The 20,551-nt window shown below is 40.9% G+C and overlaps 1 protein-coding gene across 7 annotated transcripts in view; it reads right to left on the bottom strand.

Annotated features, from left to right (window-relative positions):
- PPP2R3B (protein phosphatase 2 regulatory subunit B''beta) overlaps positions 1–20,551 on the bottom strand; it is an 87,775-nt gene that overhangs the window by 9,349 nt on the left and 57,875 nt on the right. For 6 of the 7 annotated variants that reach the window (XM_090064511.1, XM_090064520.1, XM_090064500.1 and 3 more), the window contains 7 exons: positions 20,360–20,446; positions 18,742–18,898; positions 17,488–17,536; positions 14,904–14,993; positions 12,321–12,496; positions 6,584–6,702; positions 6,390–6,496 (listed from right to left, as the gene is read on the bottom strand). In XM_090064511.1, coding sequence (XP_089920637.1) covers positions 6,390–6,496; positions 6,584–6,702; positions 12,321–12,496; positions 14,904–14,993; positions 17,488–17,536; positions 18,742–18,898; positions 20,360–20,446 — 785 coding nt within the window. Of the gene's footprint in view, positions 1–3,923; positions 4,016–6,389; positions 6,497–6,583; positions 6,703–12,320; positions 12,497–14,903; positions 14,994–17,487; positions 17,537–18,741; positions 18,899–20,359; positions 20,447–20,551 lie in introns of all 7 variants that reach the window. The other variant, XM_090064548.1, reaches the window with a different exon arrangement.

Below are 20,551 nucleotides of genomic sequence, written 5' to 3'. Positions count from 1 at the left end.
ATATCAGTAAAACATTGTGTTCACGATACTTATACATACATATTACACACACACACACACACACACACACACACGTACGTATCTGGCTCAACAAAACTCTGGCTGGAACGATTTAGCTGGGGATAGTCCTGCTTTGAGCAGGGGGTTGGACTAGAGGACCTCCTGAGGTCCCTTCCAACCCTCATTTTCTATGAGGCATGTATGCGCATCATTTAATTGTGGAAAACACGGATTTTGGGTTTAAATGACACAGCTTTATTTTTGTTTTTTTTAAAATCAGGGAATTTTGGAATTTGACAGAGAAAACCAGGATCCCTACTTATGAGTTCTAAAAGCTTGCAAGAAAGGAGGCAGAAGTTTTCAAAACAGCCTAGGAAAAAGAGACCGTTTCATTTTAAAAAGACTTAAGACAAGTAGGAACTTAAACTCAAATAACTTTTGCCTAGACATTTTAGAAAATTCTCTCCAGGGTGACCTGAAATAAATTGGTTTAATTCACTGACCAAAGACCATACTTCTAATACTATAACAGTTAATACTAGTGTCTGATAAAGTAGTCTCGTAAATACACACCATTAAAAAAAAAAAAAAATCTATACCTAAAATATTAAAAAAAGTTTTAATTAAATTTAAGATGGCAACTTAATGCAGCTGGAAACAAATATGAGCAAGAAGTTAATCATTTAATGAATAAGAAATATATATTTCACCCTTTTAGGGGGCACAAATTGTAGAATTCCTAACAATCCAAATGTGCTAAGCAACATATTTGTAAAACTGCATCCATCTAGTTTGTGTACCTAGTGTGCACCAAGTAAAACCTTTGTTTGGTTGTAAATCAAAATATATGATTCTATATAATTTAACTGTTATAACAACCAATGAAAATTAACCTCTCTTTAAAAGAACAAAAAATATATACAGTGAAAAAGTTGATAAAAATCAATGATTTAAATTGGGCTTTTGGCTTGCTGATTTAAAGTCAGCAATTTGAAATCAACTGTATTTATATCAATCCACCCCAAGACATGGGGATTCTAAGTGCCGTTACCTAAAAAAAAGAGAAGCAAAATCACAAGAGATACAATTGGGTTAAATTTAAAAAAGGAAGCTACTCAAGTTTTGGGGCAAAAATATCCCAGTCCATCAAGATACAAAACATTTTCATGTTCAAATAATACCAAATAGAATTTAAGGTTTCCCAAAAAAGCTCACCACTGGTCTGAATAAGCATGAGGCATTTCATCCTAAAAAGGTTAATTATTCAGAGTTGCAACCATCTGAAAACAAGTATTTCTAACAAAATGTGCCTCTTCATAAATTATGAGGTTTGTAACTGACATTGTAATATATTTTTCTACACCACTAATTCCTTCTTTTGGAGTTTGAAATAGATTGTTTTAAAAGGCAAACATCCAGAATGCACTATTTGTGTAGCATTTTGCAGCAAGCAAAGAGATAACAGCAACCATTTCCAGTCATTAGGAGCAACAGCAGGAAGATATCAGTCACTCTCTTGGTGGGCTTCCATCTGTCCTACATTATGAAGCTAACCATATTCTGTGCCTGAGGACACTTGTGCTTTCAAAGAGTAAAAAAAATACTAATTCTGCAGCAGCATTACATTCTGTTCCTCCTGGTTAAGGTATCCATGTACTCACAGGAAATGGAAACTCTTCCACTGGTACACATGCAGGCATTTACACAGCACCTTGCCTATTCCTCATAGCCTATATACCACAAAGCCAGTTTTTTTTTTGTTTTAATATCAGCATAGGTAGGTTCCGCAATACCTCACCTTCCTCTTTTCAGAATACATTCTAATAGACTGAAATCCTGAATCATAAATAAAAGTTATTCAAAATCTATAGTGGAATTACTTATTCCTAGAAACCCTTACACTGATTCTATGATGTCAGGAGCTGGATTTTGCTTATATTGTCAGGAACATCAGTGTTGATATTGCCAAATAATTAAACTAGGAAACCTTTTACGTTGAACTTAGAACTAGATTTTCAGGCACTTGTACCATATCAAGAAAGGCAGCTGTTACCAAAGATCCTGGCATGAGATCTTGTCTACCAGGAATCTTAGGCACCTAAAAAAGTTTCCTGATATAAATGTAGTAACTCAAGAGGACTGTGTCAACTTAGTTCTCTGTTGTGCAAGCTTTTCTACTATTACTGCAACTAATTATTAGCCAAAGGGTTGCTATTTTTTGAATAAGCAAGCTAGAAAATCGCCTTGCATTTCTTTCACCAATGAAACATACTTTGCTTAAAAGTTCTTATATGACAAGGAACAACAGAACAGTCCACCTAGCCCAGTATCTTGCATCTGCCAGCAGTAAATAGTAGATGCTTTAGAGCAGTAGTGCTCACTGTTCTGGCTCCCACCTGGCTGGGGCTGGGCACCAGAGGCCCTGTGCTGCCCCACACATACAGGGATTGGGAGCTCATTACCCTGCACACTTGGTCTGGCATGCAGGGCCACAGCTCACAAGGCTCCCCACAGATCCATGGGGAGCTTCATGGGTCAAAACGGGGAGGACTGCCCATGGGCTGAGGATCAGATATGGCCCACAAAGCAAAAGGCTGTACACCCCGACATTAGGAGGGAGTGCGTGTAGTGAATGGGGCATGTTTAGCATAATCCATTCCCTTCCATGCCCTGGCATTAACCATCAAAAATGGTTAAACTTCATCTGGAAATAACTGGAAATATTAAGAGTCAAGACATTTCTATCAGTTTGTTTTAAACAAGGTTTTTTGTTTGTTTGTTTTTAATAAAACCAGCATTAAACTGAGCCAAATTTCAGTTTATAAAAATGCCTCTTTAAGCCAACTACAACTTTTCTTGTTCTGCTCTTTAGATTCTAGAAGACTAGAAGTAGACTTATTAGAAACTTGCTTACTAAGCTTAACTTATAACTGTTCACATAGTAGTGTCCTAGTTTTGATGCATTTGAAATACCCTAATTAAATGCTTTCAACCCAGGGGTTTCTATTAAATTTGATAATACAGGATTTCAGCATAGAAGCATGTTTCAACAAGATGCAATTAGTCATGGCTCCAATAAGACAACAGAAGTACACTGTCCCACTTAACAGATTTAAGTAAACTAGGACACTTGTCACAAGTATCTACCCTTAAACATTAAGTCTAACTGATAAATCATGCAAGGAAAAGCAACAGAAAAAAGCAAAAAGCAAGATCATGCAAATACTGGTAAATTGTGCCTTTAGCAATATTTAAGTATTTTTTTTAATAGCTGGATTCCAAAGAGTTTTGTAGGTAAAGTCAAGAAACATTCGAGCTTTAAAAATGAAATTGCTTCACTTCCCATCTGCACTCATCTTTGGACAGAAGTAGCCCCAAATGCCATTTTGGAACTTAAATTTATACCAGGGTGACGCTAGAAATCTGACACTCAAAGGTCTGAAGTTGATATGCATGTTGGACCACCAAATCCATAAAGAGGATAGTTCTTCACTGTCTCAGTTACAGGTAATACATCACTGATATCAAGACAGACTGCAGGAAGAACAGGTCAAATCATTCCCTGATAATCTAATGAAGATTCTGATTTTATAGACACCATGGGGGTAGAAATAGGGTGGTTTCAGGAACAGCTCATCGGAAAACAACTGGATACGTGGTTTTCTTCTGGAGTTCCTGAAGTCTATCTGTAAAAAACCAGCCAAGCAGAGCAACGAGGAGTCTTCAGGCCTATTATTCCAGAACACCATGGATACACAGTAATGGAATCCCAGGGTTTTGGGTGTTTCATTCCCAGGTGCATCAAAGGCTGTGACCAAGGCAAGCCATGGAAGCCCAGATCCCTTCGCTACCTTTATAGACCTGGGCGTAAGTCTATGTCTTATTTCTACATTTGTAAAAACAGGATTACAGTATTTACTTACCCCATAGGAGGTCTGGCAGATGAGTTTGCTATTTGTGCGAGAACTCTGGTACCAACCTGATGCCAGGGACTTGGGACAAGGCGATACAGTAGCTGGAGAATAATAGGGCCAGAGGCACTTGGGTACATATTACCATTACAAAAGCAGCTCTTGTTAAATTACATAGTAAGAAAGACCAGCAAAATCTTGCCATAAGGTCCATCAGGACTGAGGCCTCTGGTAGACCAATGTGATCATGAGATTGGGATCTGAGAAATTTTATGCCTGATCCAAGAAACTATGCGTCTTGCCACGCCAGATGTGTATGTCAGGATGTGTAATTTTTGGAATCAGGCAAGCTCCTCTGATCCCAACTGTATGACTGTCAGGTACACTAGGGGTTGGGTGGGGAGTAGCGCTATGTTCCAGGCCGGGAACTGCTTCTGGAAATCAGGTGCTGGCATCTGGGTTCAAGAACAGAAGCTCCATCCTGCCTTGTCTCAGGTCTGGGGCAGCTGCATGTCCAGGACTGTTTTGTGTCCCATCCTGATGATCAACTCTTCTTCAGGATGGGACATGGGCAGCCCCATGGTCATGTTCAGTTTAAAGAACAACACAGAACAGCCATGAAGATATTCCACATTTTAATTAAATTAAATTTAATGTGAAATAGCATTGTGGCTGATTTGCTATTCTACTGCACCACAAATTGGTTCAGCATGTTACAATTTATGGCATTATTAACACATTAATTGCACCAGTATCCTTAGCGCAATTAATTTCCCAGTATCTTAAAGGGATGCAGTTTCCTGGAATACAGGCCTAGAAACTAACCATACGTTCCAGAATTACTATTAAGATAAATCTGGTTGAACCACCAGGAGTCGGCATACTGCATACTGCAGACATCTGTGGAAGTGATATAGGATGCTTTAAGAAACCAGTCACGGATGCTGGCCTTAGACTGCTCCCATTAAATATTTATCAGACTGGCTCTTCTAAGGCTTTCACCAGGAACTCTCTCTGTGCCACAAGATGATCTCTTCATATGGAAGTTTCTCTATTGGAATAAGTCAGGATACTGAAAGATCCAGGAGATTCACTTTGTACTATGGACTTTTAAGACCCGATAAAAACAGGTTTCAATCAACACCACAGGACCATCATTTCAGGGACCACTGTCTTAATACAGGAATCTCTCCAAAGACTTCCATCATACCCCAACACTGTGATTCTCAGCCAGTATGCCATGGCACCCTGGGGTGCCTTGAGATTTTTTTTAACCATGCCACACAATGTTAGAACTGTTAGGTGTGTAAACATAAAATTCACAATATAAAACACAGGGATTTCACATATGAACCCATAGTGTTAAAAATATCCTGACCCAGTTGCAGTCTTTGAGTTCTCTGCAACAGAAAAATTGCTCTATTTTTCTACACTCAAAAAGAGAAAAAGAAGAGCTGGCATTTTCCAAGGTGGCCCTCAAACCAAAAAAAAAGTTCAGAACTACTGCCCTAATGGACCCTCTCGGGCTTCTTTAAAGAGTAACCCTTTTCAGCCTTGAAATCTGTATTATGTTTTAGTTCTGAAGGATGCTCAGAGTTCCCCTTATTCATACGAGGACATTTTCTGGAGGCCTCTTGTACTTGACCTGCTATATATAGCCCCCTGCTTCAAAATTTGCAACTGCAGTCTTTTGGGGCCATGTTTGAGAGTTCCAAGAGAGCATATTCAGCTAAAATAGGCTGCGTGACTAAGACTTTGCCCATCTGATGCAAGCACATCTTTTAGCACTATTTTCTCATGGCCCCGATAATGTCTACTAACTTAACACCCAAAAAACCCTTTAAAAGCTAAGTATCAATAATAGCCCAAAACTATAAGTGGCAACTACATTATTTTCAGTCACAAATATTAAAACCACTGAATTTAAACTAAAATGTACACATCTAAGCATCAAATAAGGGAGACTGATTTTGCAACTGGTTTGGCAAATGAATAGAAACCTGAAGAATAATTAGAAGTGGGAAGATTTTAATGGGAAATGGGAATAATTAGAAATGGGGAAAAAAAATGAAATTGCAAAGAGACCATTTTCAGGGTTCGAAGTTAACCTTGTTAGTTTGTGAAAAAACAGGGTTTCAGTTAAAGAAAACGTAGATGCTTGGTATTACTTTTTTTTAAGTCAAGATTGTTTTGAAATAAGGCCTTTCACTTTTAAAAGTGTTGTGAAATTTCAGCCTGTTCTATTAGCGCTCATTTGTGAGAATGGGATGCATCATCTGATACATGCATGCCCCTCCTGCCATTCTCACTAACATCCAGTGTACAGCTCAAAAAGTTCCTAAGCCACGTAGCTATGCAAGCAACTCCTGCCATGAAGTTCTGCAAGGGCAATGTCACAAAGGACAATGCAAGGGTTTAACAGTTAGTGCTCTACAGTTTAGCAAGGTCTTATAGTTAACATTCCTATTTCATTCTTACCCATCATTCCACTGGTCACTAGCTGCCTCTTCTGCTACAAGGATATCATACTCTTCAGCAGCATACTTTTCCCAGTCAGAGATCTCTTGGCTGTCATTATCACTATCCTAAATATATTAAAATGTTAAAATTGATTCTAAGGACATTACATTTTGCATATTAGCTTTTAACAAGATACTTTGCTAAGCACTTACCCTCAACACCGAAAACTGATCCTTTTGCTCATGATCAAGGTATTTTTCAATGTTGAAAAAGGTATCAAAGAAGACATTTGCCAACTTACACTTCTTTAAGTCATGGAGAGTGATTTTCCCTGGAAAGAGATCAAGAAAGCAAGAAACAAAATCTTTAAAAATAAACCTCTGATTGAATTGCAATTCATCGTCTCCTGAAAGAAAAAAGTGTTTTCAGAAGTTGCACGATTGGTTCAAGTAATCTCAAGACCCACCAGTGAGCCATGACAGAGATCATCCTTTCTAACGTGGTAGCACGTTAGATGTAGAGGCCACCACAGTATAGGTATAGTTTGGGTATTTTTGCCCATGTGCATCACTTTATATGCACCTACACTGAATTTCCTCTGCCATTTATTTGCTTGTTTGCACAACAGTACAAGATCTTTCTGTAGTTCCTCAGTCTGCCTTGGTCTTTACTACTTTGAATAATTGTGTCATCCTTAAACTTGGCTGCCTCGCTACTCACCCCCTTTAACATATTCATAAAATGAGCTAAAAACAGCACTGGCCCCAGAACAGATCCTTGAATGACTCCACTGTTTACTTCCTTCCATCCAAAAAATGATTTATATTCACTCTGTTATCTGTATGCCAATTTCTAACCCATGAGTGGACCTTCTGTGTAATCCTGTGACTACCCAACTTCAGTAAGAGCCTTTGATGAGGGACCCTGTCAAAGACTTTTTGGAAGTCCAGATACAAGACAACAGCAATCCCTTGAGTTGAAGATAATCTTTTGCGGTGTTGTGGGGATGGATTTGACAGTCATCTCTACCATGGTTGACTCATGGTTCAGGAGTGCCTCAAAGTGCTATTTCCATCTAGCCTGGATAGATTCATTGTCTTTTGAGGAGTGTCAAGCCTCAAGGAAGTACAAGCATAGGAAGCTGTGCCATAAAGGTCTTCATTGCCCGAGGAAAAAACAACAACAAACCCCCTCCCCCACGTGTGTCATGTTTGTCAGAACAGAAATGGATCTCCCTGGCTTTATCTTGCCACCACTGTTTTTTGATTTCCCAAATCCTCCTTTAAGTTTCAGCTTTGAGGAGCTGATACTTGTTCTTCTGCTGAGGTGAGCTGTCATCTTGCCAAGCAGAACAAGCATCTGTTCTAATTGAGGAAGGCTTGGATCTAAATGTTGCTCTCAGACCACTCTTGTTGCTAAGGTTAAGATGTAGGGTCATCATTCATTCATTAATGCATACAGGGAGCTCTGTAAGCTGACTGATGAACTGATTCTTGATGGTGAAGCCAATGCAAAGAATAAGTCTGTCCTAGCCTGGTTTCCCCTCCCACAAGAGGTTCAGTTGAGAGAAGAGGCTACTCCATCAGGTTGTCTTGTTTTGCTTAGAGCTACAATGTCAATGTTGGATCTCTCTAGTTCCCTGGCAATGATGGTAACTCTTTTTTCTGGTCATTTATTGTCTTGGTAATCCACCAAGGTGTGAAAGTTCCATGTGGTGAAAATAACTGTCTTCTTACAATGTTTTTGTCTGCAGAGAGAGTTGGACAGGATTATGCAGCCAGGAAAAGCTAAGATAGCATAGTTTTAGGGAATCTTTTCTAGCCCCTTTCCCATGTGGGTTGAGCAGAGGGGCACACGACTGCTGAGTCATGATATAAGCTGCTGAATTTCACCTGTCTCAATCCAGCCACAACATGATTACCAGGCTACCACTGCCAGTATGCAGATTTGTGACTCGAGACTGCCAGATTCACTAATCCCACTTCCATCACCCTTGGTCCATTGGTGCAGGGTTTTTAGAAGCTGGTACAGGACAGTGTTGTTTCTTGTGGTAGAAGCCTGTGTGTGACTGTTGAATGCGAGGAAGCTGGTGTGTGGAAACAGCAACTACACAAATCTTGACAAGGTGGAGATCTGAGCCCAGTGGCAAGGGAGAACCCTAGATAATAGGACACTTGACTTTCAACTTCCTACTGCCTTCTTCCATCTTTACAGCAGAGCTGGGCAGTTATTTTGGGTAGAGGGCTGCTTACTGGAGTTTTGGCAAGCCATTGAGGGCCATGACAGGCAGCCGAGGGCAGACGAATATAAAATTTTCTAAATTTTTTACGGGCCCCGCAGGCTGGATAGAATGGCCTGGTGGGCTGCATCTGGCCCACAGGCTGCATTTTGCCCACCTCTGCTTTACAGCTACCGAGATCCTGGCATAGTCTTCCTCCAGATCTACTGCTGAAGACTGGGGTTTGAGAGACCCTTTCCTCTCCCCACACCTGCTTGCCATGGGTTACCCTGCCAGGAGTGGATGATTTTGGGTGACATAGCTCTGAAGTTCACTGGGAATAAACCTCTCCAACCCTGGTCCACCTGCTTAGTGACACACTCAAGATAACTCTGGTAGGTTGGAAAGACATAATTTCCTTTTGACAAAGACTGTACTGGTTCTTCTCAGCAAATCCTATTCATCCACACGCTGAACAATGTATTGTTGTTTCTACCAGTTCCTCATGAAAGCTTCACCACCGCAGGTTCATGCAAGTGGCGGGCGGGGGGATGAGGGAGGTGATATACTGGCAGGACGAGGGACATTACTGTACCTTAAGTTTAGAAAAGGCATATAAAAAAAATGACTATTATTATTAGCGAATACTGCAGAATGGATTAGTCAGTACAGCTTAATGCTTATTTAGTATTCAAGTTGAGCTTTGTTACCAAGCATAACAAAATCCGCTGTAAACAAACTCAAGTAAGTTTCATGAACTAAAGGTTATGTTAATCTCCAATATGAGAAAATGTTTGAGTTAGACCAGGGGTGGGGACAATTATTTGGCTGGCAGGCCACTTAATGACTTCTGGTGAGCTGTCAAGGGCTCTAAGGATAGCCTCACCCTTTCACAGGTGCCCTGCCCCCCCGCCCCGATCGCCATCTTAGGACTGGAAGTCCCACCCCTAACCCCTGACTTTTGTGACCAGAAGTCATCCTCCCCCTGGAAGTACCCCTTTTGGAATTGGGGTTGCCAGATCCAGAAACCCCCCCTCCAAAAAACAACTCATATACTAAAAATCAAACCTTTACTATAACATTTGTATTTAAAAAAAAATCATCCTCGTAATTTGTGTGTTTGCATAACGTATGCAGGTAATGGCATACTAGTTCAAAATAAAGTCTTACTCTTGTATAGTGTATGTGTGTGGTTTGTGTGGGCCTGTTGAGTTTTGAGGGGGTGTGGGTGGGTGTAGGCTCCCCCATCCCATGGCTCACAGCCCTCATCAGCAGCAACAGCAGTGGCCCACAGCAGGCAGAGCTCTCTGGTGGTGTGCAGCTCCAGTAAATCTCAGGAGCTGAACGTGGTGGCAGGGAGCTGGCTCAGTCTGCTGGCACGCACCTTCAAGCCAGACCAGGCTAGCTCTATGCCAGCATGTGGGGCTCCTGGCACTGCAGGTGGGAGCCATGAGCCATTGGGCCAGGCCAGCTCCGTCTCCACATGTGGCTTCCTGCACTCTAGCAGGAAGCTGCAGGTGGAGACAGAGCCTGCCCGGCCAAGCTGGCTTCAGGCCACCATGTTCAGCTTCCTGCTGGAGTGTGGGAAGCTCCACATGAAGGCATGGAGGTGGCCTAGCCTGACCTGGTGGCACATGATGACTTCTGCCTACAGTGCCAGGAGCTCCATGTGCTGGCATGGATCCAGCCTGGTTTAGTTTGAAGGTGTGCGCCAGTGGGCCAGGCCACACGGGCTCCGGGATTCACCCAGAACCATGTATAACTGGGGGGCTCTGTCTGCAGCGGGCAGGAGCACCCTGAGTGTTACCATACCTATCTGTCCAGCAGATGGTGCTAAAGGATTGCTAAGGCACAAAAGTTCCTTACTGTATTTCACCACTCAAGCAGGTTCAACTAAACCTATATATGGCAAGCTACCCTAACATGAGGGCCTCCTGCCTGCTTTGGCAGTGGGAACTGTGCCATGGTAGGCCCCTCCCCAACCACCTTCCCTTCTCCTGCACAACCCCATTCCACTGACAACCACCCCCCTTTTACTATCTGTCCAGTTGTGTGCCATCACGCTCAGTGTCTTCACACAGACCTTCCAGATGGCATGCCAAGAACCCCACAAAAGGTGGAAGCACAGAGCCTGCCTGGTCCCATAGCATGCGACTTCTGAAAACCTGCCTCCTGCCAGCATTGAGGGGTAGCCGTGGACAGGTAATATTTGTTTTTGGAGGGGCCCTATAGGCAGGACACAATGGTTTGGTGGGCCAAATCTAACTTGCAGGTCATATTTTGCCCACCCCCGAGTTAGCCCCCAACAGAATTCAAGGTCACTAAGAGTTGCCAATTGTTTAGCATTATTAAAGCAATTTGATTCTAAATCCATGTTAGGTACTTAAAAATCCTATATTTAGGTACCTACATTTGATAATCATAGCCACTGCCTAAAGCAAGTTATCCTAGAAGTGACTTAAGACCATATTTGCTTGCATATAACTAGCCTTCAAAAATATGCACCTTGTTTTTAGAAGGCAGAATGCAGGAAAAAAAAAGGTTTTCTTGTCAGCTGTGACAGAGGAAGTCGTCCTGGGAACATAGACCGTCCAGGAAGTGCAATATCAGCAACTTCCTGGTATGGCACACCATCTCCTGCAATGTCACACTTCCTAGACACTTTGGGCACTGATGGTGTGGGGTGTGTGTGTGGAAGGGGGAGAAACCAAAACACCCTTATCCCATGCTTTACTGGAAGCAGCAACATGTCAACATGTTAGTTCAACCCAGATCTGCAATGTCTGTATACACTGGGTGCTTCAGCAGGGCTTTCTGGCACTTATTTAATAGCTGATTCAATCAGCTATTAAATAAAAGCACCAAAAACCCCATTGAAGTGCCTGATCCAGAGACAGACATTGGCTGAGCCAAGTCCAATTAACCTGATGCCTCTTCTGGGAATGTGCTGGCTTTGGTGGAGTTTAAAGTAAAGCAGGGACATGAGGAATTTAAAGTAAAGTGCCATTTTGGGGTTTGCTTTTTTATATCTGTAAGCAGCCTATATATGTTCCTGAAAGACTTACTCTGTCACACAAGGTTAGCCCCTCAGACCCTTGCAAAGGGAGGTAAGCAAGACTGTTACACATACATACATCATTTTGTTTCCACATTAGAAACTGCATCCAAATTCTACTAGCACCTCCCTTCCTGCTTCAGGCACACTATGGTGTTCAGCCAACAGGTATGGTTGTGAGAGCATTAGCACAAGACTCTACCCTCTTCTGCAGAACAGACTGATGGCAATCATCTAGCAGCTACTACATGGCATGCAGTGTCTCCAGGGTGTTTTCCAGCAAACTAAACAATTTTCCCCACTTAGAACAGGTTTCTTTTTGGTTTGAGGGGGTGGGGATTGAGAAAGATGCATGTTCTGCAAGAAAATACAGTACTTCTCTCTGCAGCGTTACATCTCAAGGCAACATAGATAAAATGAGAATATTGCAACTGTAGCATGGAATCTGTTGAAGTGAAAGGCAGCTGAGAAAGTTATTCAGTTTCTCCATGGGAGAGCAAGCCAGCTTATGACAAAGTATTTCAGTTCTGGAGCACTCTGAACCCAACTATGTTAAACTGATATTTCTTCTTAACTAGAAGTAAAGTAACTACTTGAATAGTGAACACGGGTAGATTAACAATATGCCCAGTGATCACATCCTCTATCTAATCTGAAACAGATACAAGACCATTACCTTCACACTGTGGCTTCACAAGATCCAACATCTGGCACAGGCAGTCTTCAAAAGGTAGAGGTTCAATGGTCATGTTATCCAGCTTTTGGCACTGTTCTTCATAGAAGTACTCTAGTTCATACATAGACAATACACCATCCCCATCAAGATCCATGCATCGAAACCAGTATTCAATGCTGGGGGGGGGGGGGAAATAAAAATCAGTGATACCATTTTATTAACTGGTTAGAAAAAAAGCCACTCGTGCATTAAACTTACAATATTTTCAAACTACCTTAATACAACCTGTTCTGAAACTCTGGATAGTACGTTAACTTGGTTCTGAGAACTATCTTCCACAGCTTTATAGACACTTTATAACGAATCAATTTAAGTCAAGAACTGGCCATCAATGTATAAGAATATATCAAAACGTATCACAAGGAAAGGACGATGTACTGCTAGGGGATGCATAAAAAAAGCTAAGAATGGTTATGTAATTATGGAATATGAACAAGTATTGAAAAGATGGCCAGAGTATACTGAAGAGTTATTCTACAGCAGTTGAGAAGAAAAAATGATCCATTAAGAAAAACATGGATGATTTGAAAATTCTTATGTCAGAAGTAAGAACAGTTATCAACTGAATGAAACCCAGTAAAGCTACAGGACCAGTAGAACAAATAAAATGTTTGGAAGAGTAGGTATAGAAAAGCTATCAACTGTTATCAATGAGATTTATGAAAGTGGAGCCACTAACTGTGAGTCGTCATTGAATGTGAACTCTACTGAACCACCAGTTTAATGAGCCATGTGACAAGGATCCTATTAAAAGGTGCTAATGTTGAGAACTAGAGGTAGAATAAAACTGGAGTTTACAAAAGTTCAATGGGGTTTTGTTGAAGACTGAGGTACAACAAAAGCCATCTTCATGGTATGAATGCTTTTCGAAAAGGTAACAGAAGTGAGGAAAGACCTTTTCTTGCATTTTATTGATTATAACAAAGCTTTTGATTGAGTCAAGCATGAGGAGTTAATGAAAATGCTGGAAGAACTGGATATAAATGGTTAAGACTTGAGAATTAAGAAATCTCTACTGGGACCAAACTGCAACCAGTGAAGACAGTAAATTAACCAAAGTGATTTCATCCAAATTAAGAGATGTGAGGCAAGTCTGTGTTTTATCACTTGACTTGTTCATTTTGTACAGTGGGAAAATGCTGAGGGACACTGAGGATTTACCAGGGCTGATCATTGGTGGATAGAATTTGAACAACTTGCATTACACTGATGACACGGTCTTAACAGCTGATTCAGAAGAGAAGCTGCAGCTGCAAAGAATTAAATAAAATTGTCAGTAGAAGTGAGGATAAGAGTTTTTCTATGGTTGATACTTTAAACAGAATGCATGGTAAAATTACAAAAAAAGATCATTCCTGTATGCAATGTCAAAGTGGAAAAGGAACAGATAAGGCAGATCAGTAAGTTTTAACTACTTGGGAAGTTGGATAACATGAGACAATAAGTGTGATCATGAAATATAATGGAAAATAGGGACGGCAAAAGACATTTTTGAAAATGAAAAAAGATACTGACAACTAGTAAAATTTCTATGGGGACAAAGTTAAGAGTTCTGGATTTCTGTTCTACCAGTCATCATGTATGCATCAGAATGCTGGACAGTATCACCAAGTATGCAAAAGAGAATTGAAGCAAGTGAGATGTGGTTCTTAAGATACATCTTGAAGGTATGTTGGACAAGTCACACTTCAAATGAAGATAATTTTGTTAAGAGAAGGCTGTAGATATAAAATGTGGATTTGGGGTTACTTTAACTAAAAGTTGGGGATTTTTTGTAAAAAAAGTCAAAGAAAACCAGAATGCCTGGTGATGTCACAAATGAATTTTATATTCAAACACTAGGTATGTCAACAATCTCTCCACATCTGCTTTGCAATAAAGTGTAACTCAAGGCTTAGAAACCATGAACAAAGCATAACGTTTCATTACGAGATGACTGCTGCAGTATTATGGCTGAATACAATGCAAAATACATTAAAAAAAGAACACTAATGAAGCACAGAGGCGTGAAAGTTCTCTAGAAGGGAAACTAACCTATAGAACCAAGTAAGTTGTTCTTTCCTTTCACATTTAAGTTGCTGTAGCCTGCTTTCTCCTTTCACAACTTTCCATAGATTATTAACCCTAGCCCAAATTTAAGATTTGCCAGGATTGTGGAGTGACATGATTTTCCAAAGTCAGTATTACAACTTCACTGCATGGTCAAAGAACTCAATGTATTCAAGGAACAGTGGCTTTGAAAACTTGTAACTCTAGTTAGAAGAAGCCATTAATAGGATAAGTGAATTTTGTTTAAGCCTGAAACCATTCCTATAAAAATGGAACACCTTTTTAAAAAATCCACTACAAATCAGATGAAGTGAGGCCAGAGAAGAAAAGCAGGTAAGAACGCAGTCTTCCATTAAACTGCAAAACAATTCAAGATTTATGCAGGTCAGCTAGATGTTCTACCAGTTTATAAGCTTGTGGTAGTGCTAGTAAAACCAGTTTCTAGTTAGGCTCTACTGCAAGATAAATTCTTACCTAGTTGGAGTCTTTTTGTCTTCTTCAGATATCAAAAACCAGACAAAATCAGCATAGCTAATTTTTCCTTCTTTCTGTGTTTTTCTGCCCCTTTTAGACCAAAGCAGGTATTAACAAAAAGCAAAATCAGAATATTTTAGTACTATTTTGGATTTGCTTAGTATATCAAAAATGCTCTTTACAAAATTCTTTCATTCTAAAATATTTTTCTATTGCTTCAGTTATAATATAGAAGGATCTTTTGGGCAGGCTTAAGCAGCAACACCAAAACAATCCTTTTCTGTCTGTGCATATTTACCCACTGCTAATTTGGTTTTAGCTTTTTTGCTGTTGTTTCTGTTAAAAATTGTAGAACCTGGATACTTTGAAGGGTTAGATTCCTATGGCCTCCTTTGCCAGAAAATATGAGGATTTGTGAAGCATCTGGGAGGAGGGAGGGAAGAAGGTAGGAAGGACACAGGATTGTGTAGTGGGAACAGAGAGGTGCTCCAAGGCTTTGGTGCAGATTTTATTACTTTATTTACTCTAATATAAGCCCCACCCCCAATCAGAAGTGGGGGAAAAAGGTGCTCCTTATATTTGCATACAAGGAAACTTCATTAAATATACTATCCTTAAACTCCTGCCAAAAGCAATATGTACTCAGTAATGGAAACCAACTATGAAGCTGACTGAATGCAACCCACACTGAGCATGCCTGTGAAACACAGAGCTCCTATTGGGCAAGTATACTGAAGGGAACCTACCACAAAGCTAGGTTGCTGCAGCCCATCAAACTAAGATAAATGATAGTGCCCACTGAACTTAGTATCCCTCTGCACCAATTTTTTTCAACTCATGTGTACCATTCCATCAAATGGATTTAGACTTCTTCACTCCCACAGCTAAGCAGCATCTCTTTCTCTAGCTTCTTTATCAGTCTTAAATGTCTGGCAAACATCACCAGACATTTATGTAAGTGACAGGCTCCGCTGTTTCACTTCTTGGTCTGCCACATGCAACTGGTGTGGCCCTGCCCCTCATGGGGTGGAAGCTGGACCTGGTGGCCCCATACCTCATTTGCATATTAACTTTTGGAGGGTCCCAGGACTTGCAACAAGAACACCACGTTCCAGTTGCAAGTGGGGGGAGGGGGTAATTAACATAAGGATCCTTTGGGGGTGGGGGGAAGAGTGGTATCTGGAATATACACATGCTGAGCAGTGCTGGGCTGTGGGGTCACCATGGCATGAAACAGTGTTGACTCTGCTGGAGCCCAACCCAGATGAATGTGACATATCATAAAACTTTCAGCTTTGGAGTAGTATAATGCAATATAAGTAGACATAAAAAAGTGCTGCTCAAGTGTGTTTACTAAGTATCTATGCTGAAATTTGCAGCAGTTAGTGAAAAGATAAAGTGCATCAATTCTGGATAAGCTAAAGCTGAAAGTATGCCTAGTACTTTGCATATATGCAAATTACAAGCATGTTTATTTGGGGGCTTGTATTTTAAATTAGTTTTTGCTTGTCCTCTGCAGCTTCTGACCCTTCCACCTTACAATCACATGCCTGCATAAGCTCTGGGAGGGAACAGAGTACAAGCAGGGTCTGACAGCAAAGGGGAGGTAAGAAGAGCAAAGGGCAAGGGGGCCACCTGACCCTACCCCCACCCACTATTTTCCCTGCTGTAGCAGTGGGAAGGGGGCAAATTCAAGGTAAAACTCTGATAATTAGAGCTATAAATTGAGTGAGTTACAGATGATCTAGGTTCTACTGTATCCTCTTGAAAAATCTCAAGAGTATCATGTAAGATGCCTCAAAGCATCATATATGGAATGTGACAATGTTACACAAGAAGCAAAAAATGACCAACAAGTGAACATGACAGTTCAGTATCACTAAATGCAGTAAGTACTCCAATTGAAGGCAAGGTTCTCTCTTATATGAAGTAGGAAAAAGAAACGTTTCTAGCAACCGAAATGGGTTTGTTGTTTTTAAGGCATGTTGCTTGTAGCCATGTTGGTCTAAGGATATAGGCAGAGAAGGTTCTTTCAGTAAATGTGACATTTTATTAGACCAACTAAATAGCTGGAAGAATTGTTCTTTGCAAGCTGTCTGGTACAAACACCCTTCTTCAGGGAGACAGTCTGAAGAAGGGTATTTGTACCCGAAACCTTGCAAAGAACAATTCTTCTGGCTATTTAGTTGGTCTAATAAAAGAGAACACATTTTACCCAAAAAAACTTGTCTGCCTTTGTTTTCAAGGCATTAAAGTTTTAAAATTACCAAACTGAAAAAGGAAGAAGCATGGCAAGTGCCCGTAATCATCTTTCCTATCCTTCCCCACTTAAAATTACTTTACATAACAGTGGTCTACAGTGCCTTTCTTTATTCACCAATCACCAAAAGGCCTTAGCAGTGTCTGCCATTGGGAGCCAGCACAAAAAGAAAAAAAAAGAAAATGATGTTAAAATAGTGGATATCAGCAGTGAATGAGAGCGGAATCCCTGAAATTTACAAATCCATTTTTAGTGAAAAATCAATTGTTTTAGCCCAAATGTTCTCAAAATGTGAGCATTACATTGGATTATATAAAGAGTTACCTTGTTACTGCTCCTGAAAATATCCTCTCTATCATCCTATTTGATATAGCTGTAAATGGGGGGGGAAAAAAAAGTGGACGTTATTCAAAATGTTTTTAATTTGTATTGCCTGGCTGATGTAGTATTTATTGCAAGCCATTTAAAGAGACAAGAAGTGTGTGTGAAAACTGAAACAACCCTCTTAGGTCTTCCTGATGGGACCGTAGGACTGTAAGAGCTTCCAAAGCAAAGCTGGGCTCAAAACTTGATATCCCTTTTAATTATTCCCTAGCACTTGTACCTCAAGACCATAAAGCCTACAGCATAATCTGTCTCTATTAAGGAATTATATCTATATCTATTGAGAAACATATTGGTTTAGTCCGTCCGTCTGTCCATAATGATCTCGGAGCACTCCAATTGGTGGTCTCGGCAGCCAGAGTGCTCCACAGACATATGGCTGGGGGGTTGGGGAGTGTTGCCGCTGTGTGCAAGTTTCCCCCACCACTCTCACCCCGCCCCACTCCAGGGAGGCGGTGGTGGAGCATGGTGCTCTGTCCCCACTCTCCCCCACCGCCCCGGTAATTCTTGATAGGCAATTCACTAGTTTATTAATAGAAGAAGTCAAGGCTGTAATTGTCCGATACCTAGAAAAGACATTTCTGCAATTGAAAGTTTATTTAGGTGTAATCCCAACTAATTAGACTACAGTACGAAGGCCTCTGCCCTCATCGGTGGGAGACCATTACACAGACTCATCTTCACTGCACTAGCTGCTGTACAAGTATGGAGCCAAATTTTTTTAAAACGTGCACCTGAAGCTCACTGACAAAACGGCTACATTACGACACATCCCATGGCAAAACCAAAATCTGTTTGTAGCCTGACAAGTATGGTCATTACTTGGACATCTAATATGCTGATAAAACAATTGTTTCAGGGACAGTAAAAAAAAACCTTACAATTCATAGGTTGTAAATGAACTAAGATTTACAATTCGTTGAATTATGCAAACTTTAGCTTAAATTATGAATTTTTAGGTTATTTTTTCCCTTTAGTTCCTTGCTAAACCCAGAGGTCGTGTTCATTGTTTCTTGCTGCATGATCTAACATCATTAGCACAAAGAAGCATTAAAGTACTAATACTCTTGCCCTGTTTAGCAGTTAGCAGTGTTAGTCATTCAAAATGAGCCAGGAGTTCTGGGCTTGGCAGGTAAACAACTTCTCAGTTAATCTTTATGGAGGCTGTTAACAAAACTGTTCCATTTGTCATACCATGATCATTATGCTGGGCTAAATCCTTCCGATCAATGTAGAGGTCATGGTCTGTATCAAGCTCCCAAAATTTGCAATATATGACATAGAAGTGCTCATAAGAGAAGTAGTCTGTCAGCTGGTTAATATCCGCTTCCTCTTCCAATAATGCCACATTCTATTAGGAAGAAAAAAGCCACTAATTAGCACTTTCAAAGATGCCTGTTTGTCATAGCAGCTGTTAAAAGAATGGAGATCAAGACCTTGGAACAGGAGTTTTTTCACTGGAACTGTAGTCTTCACAGACAGCATGTATAGTACAGCATGATGGGAACTGATGATTTTAAACAAGCCAGGTTGAAAGCTAGAATCCCAGGGAGAAGTGTAGTAAGTATTGCCAACTTTCTGCTAGCCAAACTCAAAATAAATACACCTCTGAAATACAGCAATGTAAAACTAAAATGAATCTGTATTTCAGTCCGTGGCCATGTAAAGTTGTTCAGTTTCTCGTGGAAGAAAAACTATTGGTAGAAATGAAAAGTACACAGACATTCAAAGCTTTTTCTCCTATAGCAAAAAATGGCCACTTCAGGAGAAAAATAACCTGATAATATCTAGGTAGAAATTGCTCCCATGAAACCAAATGTCTGCATACTTTCCTCCAGCTTATTTCCTTTTGGAGACCAGGCGTGGAGCCAGGGTAAAAGGTTTACAGTGTTCTCCAGAGACCAGAGTCACCCTACTGTGGAAAAGTTGCAGGGAGATAGCTGCTCCTGCCTGCCCATAGACCAGGAGGGGAGGGGAGGAACAATCACGAGCTACTTCCCACCTCCTCAACTGAGAAAAAGGCAGTGGCTTTGCCTGCAGTTCCCTCTACTTGTCTACTGGGCACTAAAAGCCAAGTGCAGGCAATGCTGTTGCTTCCTCTGGCCCCTGCCCTGCTGCTTTAGTTGGGCAGCAGGGACAGCTATTTAAAAACTGGCTGGGCTGCAGCAGCATTTCTGAGCCTGGTTCCGATCCAACTCTCCTTCCCCTTACCCCATACAATCGCTAAGCTAACAAGAGGGGGTGGAGATTTAGAAGCTAGCCAGGCTGAGAACCCAGGATTTCCCTGGGCTAGTAGAGCAAAGACCTCACCTGCTCCTCACACTAGAATCCCAGGTGTGGAGCAGGTGGGGACTCAGCTGCAGGGCTCAGTCTGCTTATTCCTGGGCACCAGGAACTGAGCAGAGGAAGCTGCAATGAGAGCTCCCTGACCATTTCTCATGATGGTGTGAGAAGTAGGGAGGGGGCTTAGCCCTGCAGCTCCAATCCCCCAGGAACAGGAGAGCTGGAGCAGCCACATTTTCCCCAGAATGAAGTCACCTTAGTCTGGGAAAGGCACAAATATCAGGAGGAGAGGGGGCAGTTGAGGAGTGTGTCAGTACTGCTCCCTCTTCTAAAATCATTTCTAGTGGTGTAATTTTCCACTGTTGAAAATGAATGTTTGGACACAGTCGTTGTTTCCTTTAAAGTTTCTTGATCCTTGGAAGAGGCTAGAACAAATGCCATTATTTGTAGTTATGCCTTTAAGTCTTTGGCTTAGACAATTCTGCTAGCTTAAAAACTTTACTATCGTGTAAAATTTTAAACAGAATACCTGCAAAAAGTTGCTTTTCCGGAGCTCATTACAAGTGATTCTTCCAGACCAGGATCTATTAACTGTATAAAATATCCTCTGTATAACCTGCAAGAGACAAAACTAGTTGAAAGGCAACTTTTGTCTCAAGTATCTGACTAAAACACTACTTCAAATGAAAAAGAAACAAGGTCCTGCAGTCTTTTGCTACTG

This window comes from Crocodylus siamensis, chromosome 1 (assembly GCF_052110815.1).
Source record: "Crocodylus siamensis isolate JL-2025a chromosome 1, ASM5211081v1, whole genome shotgun sequence".
NCBI classification, from domain to species: Eukaryota; Metazoa; Chordata; order Crocodylia; family Crocodylidae; genus Crocodylus; species Crocodylus siamensis.
The sequence above is the reverse complement of the archived record's forward strand: the minus strand, read 5'-3'. Positions and strand labels throughout refer to the sequence as shown.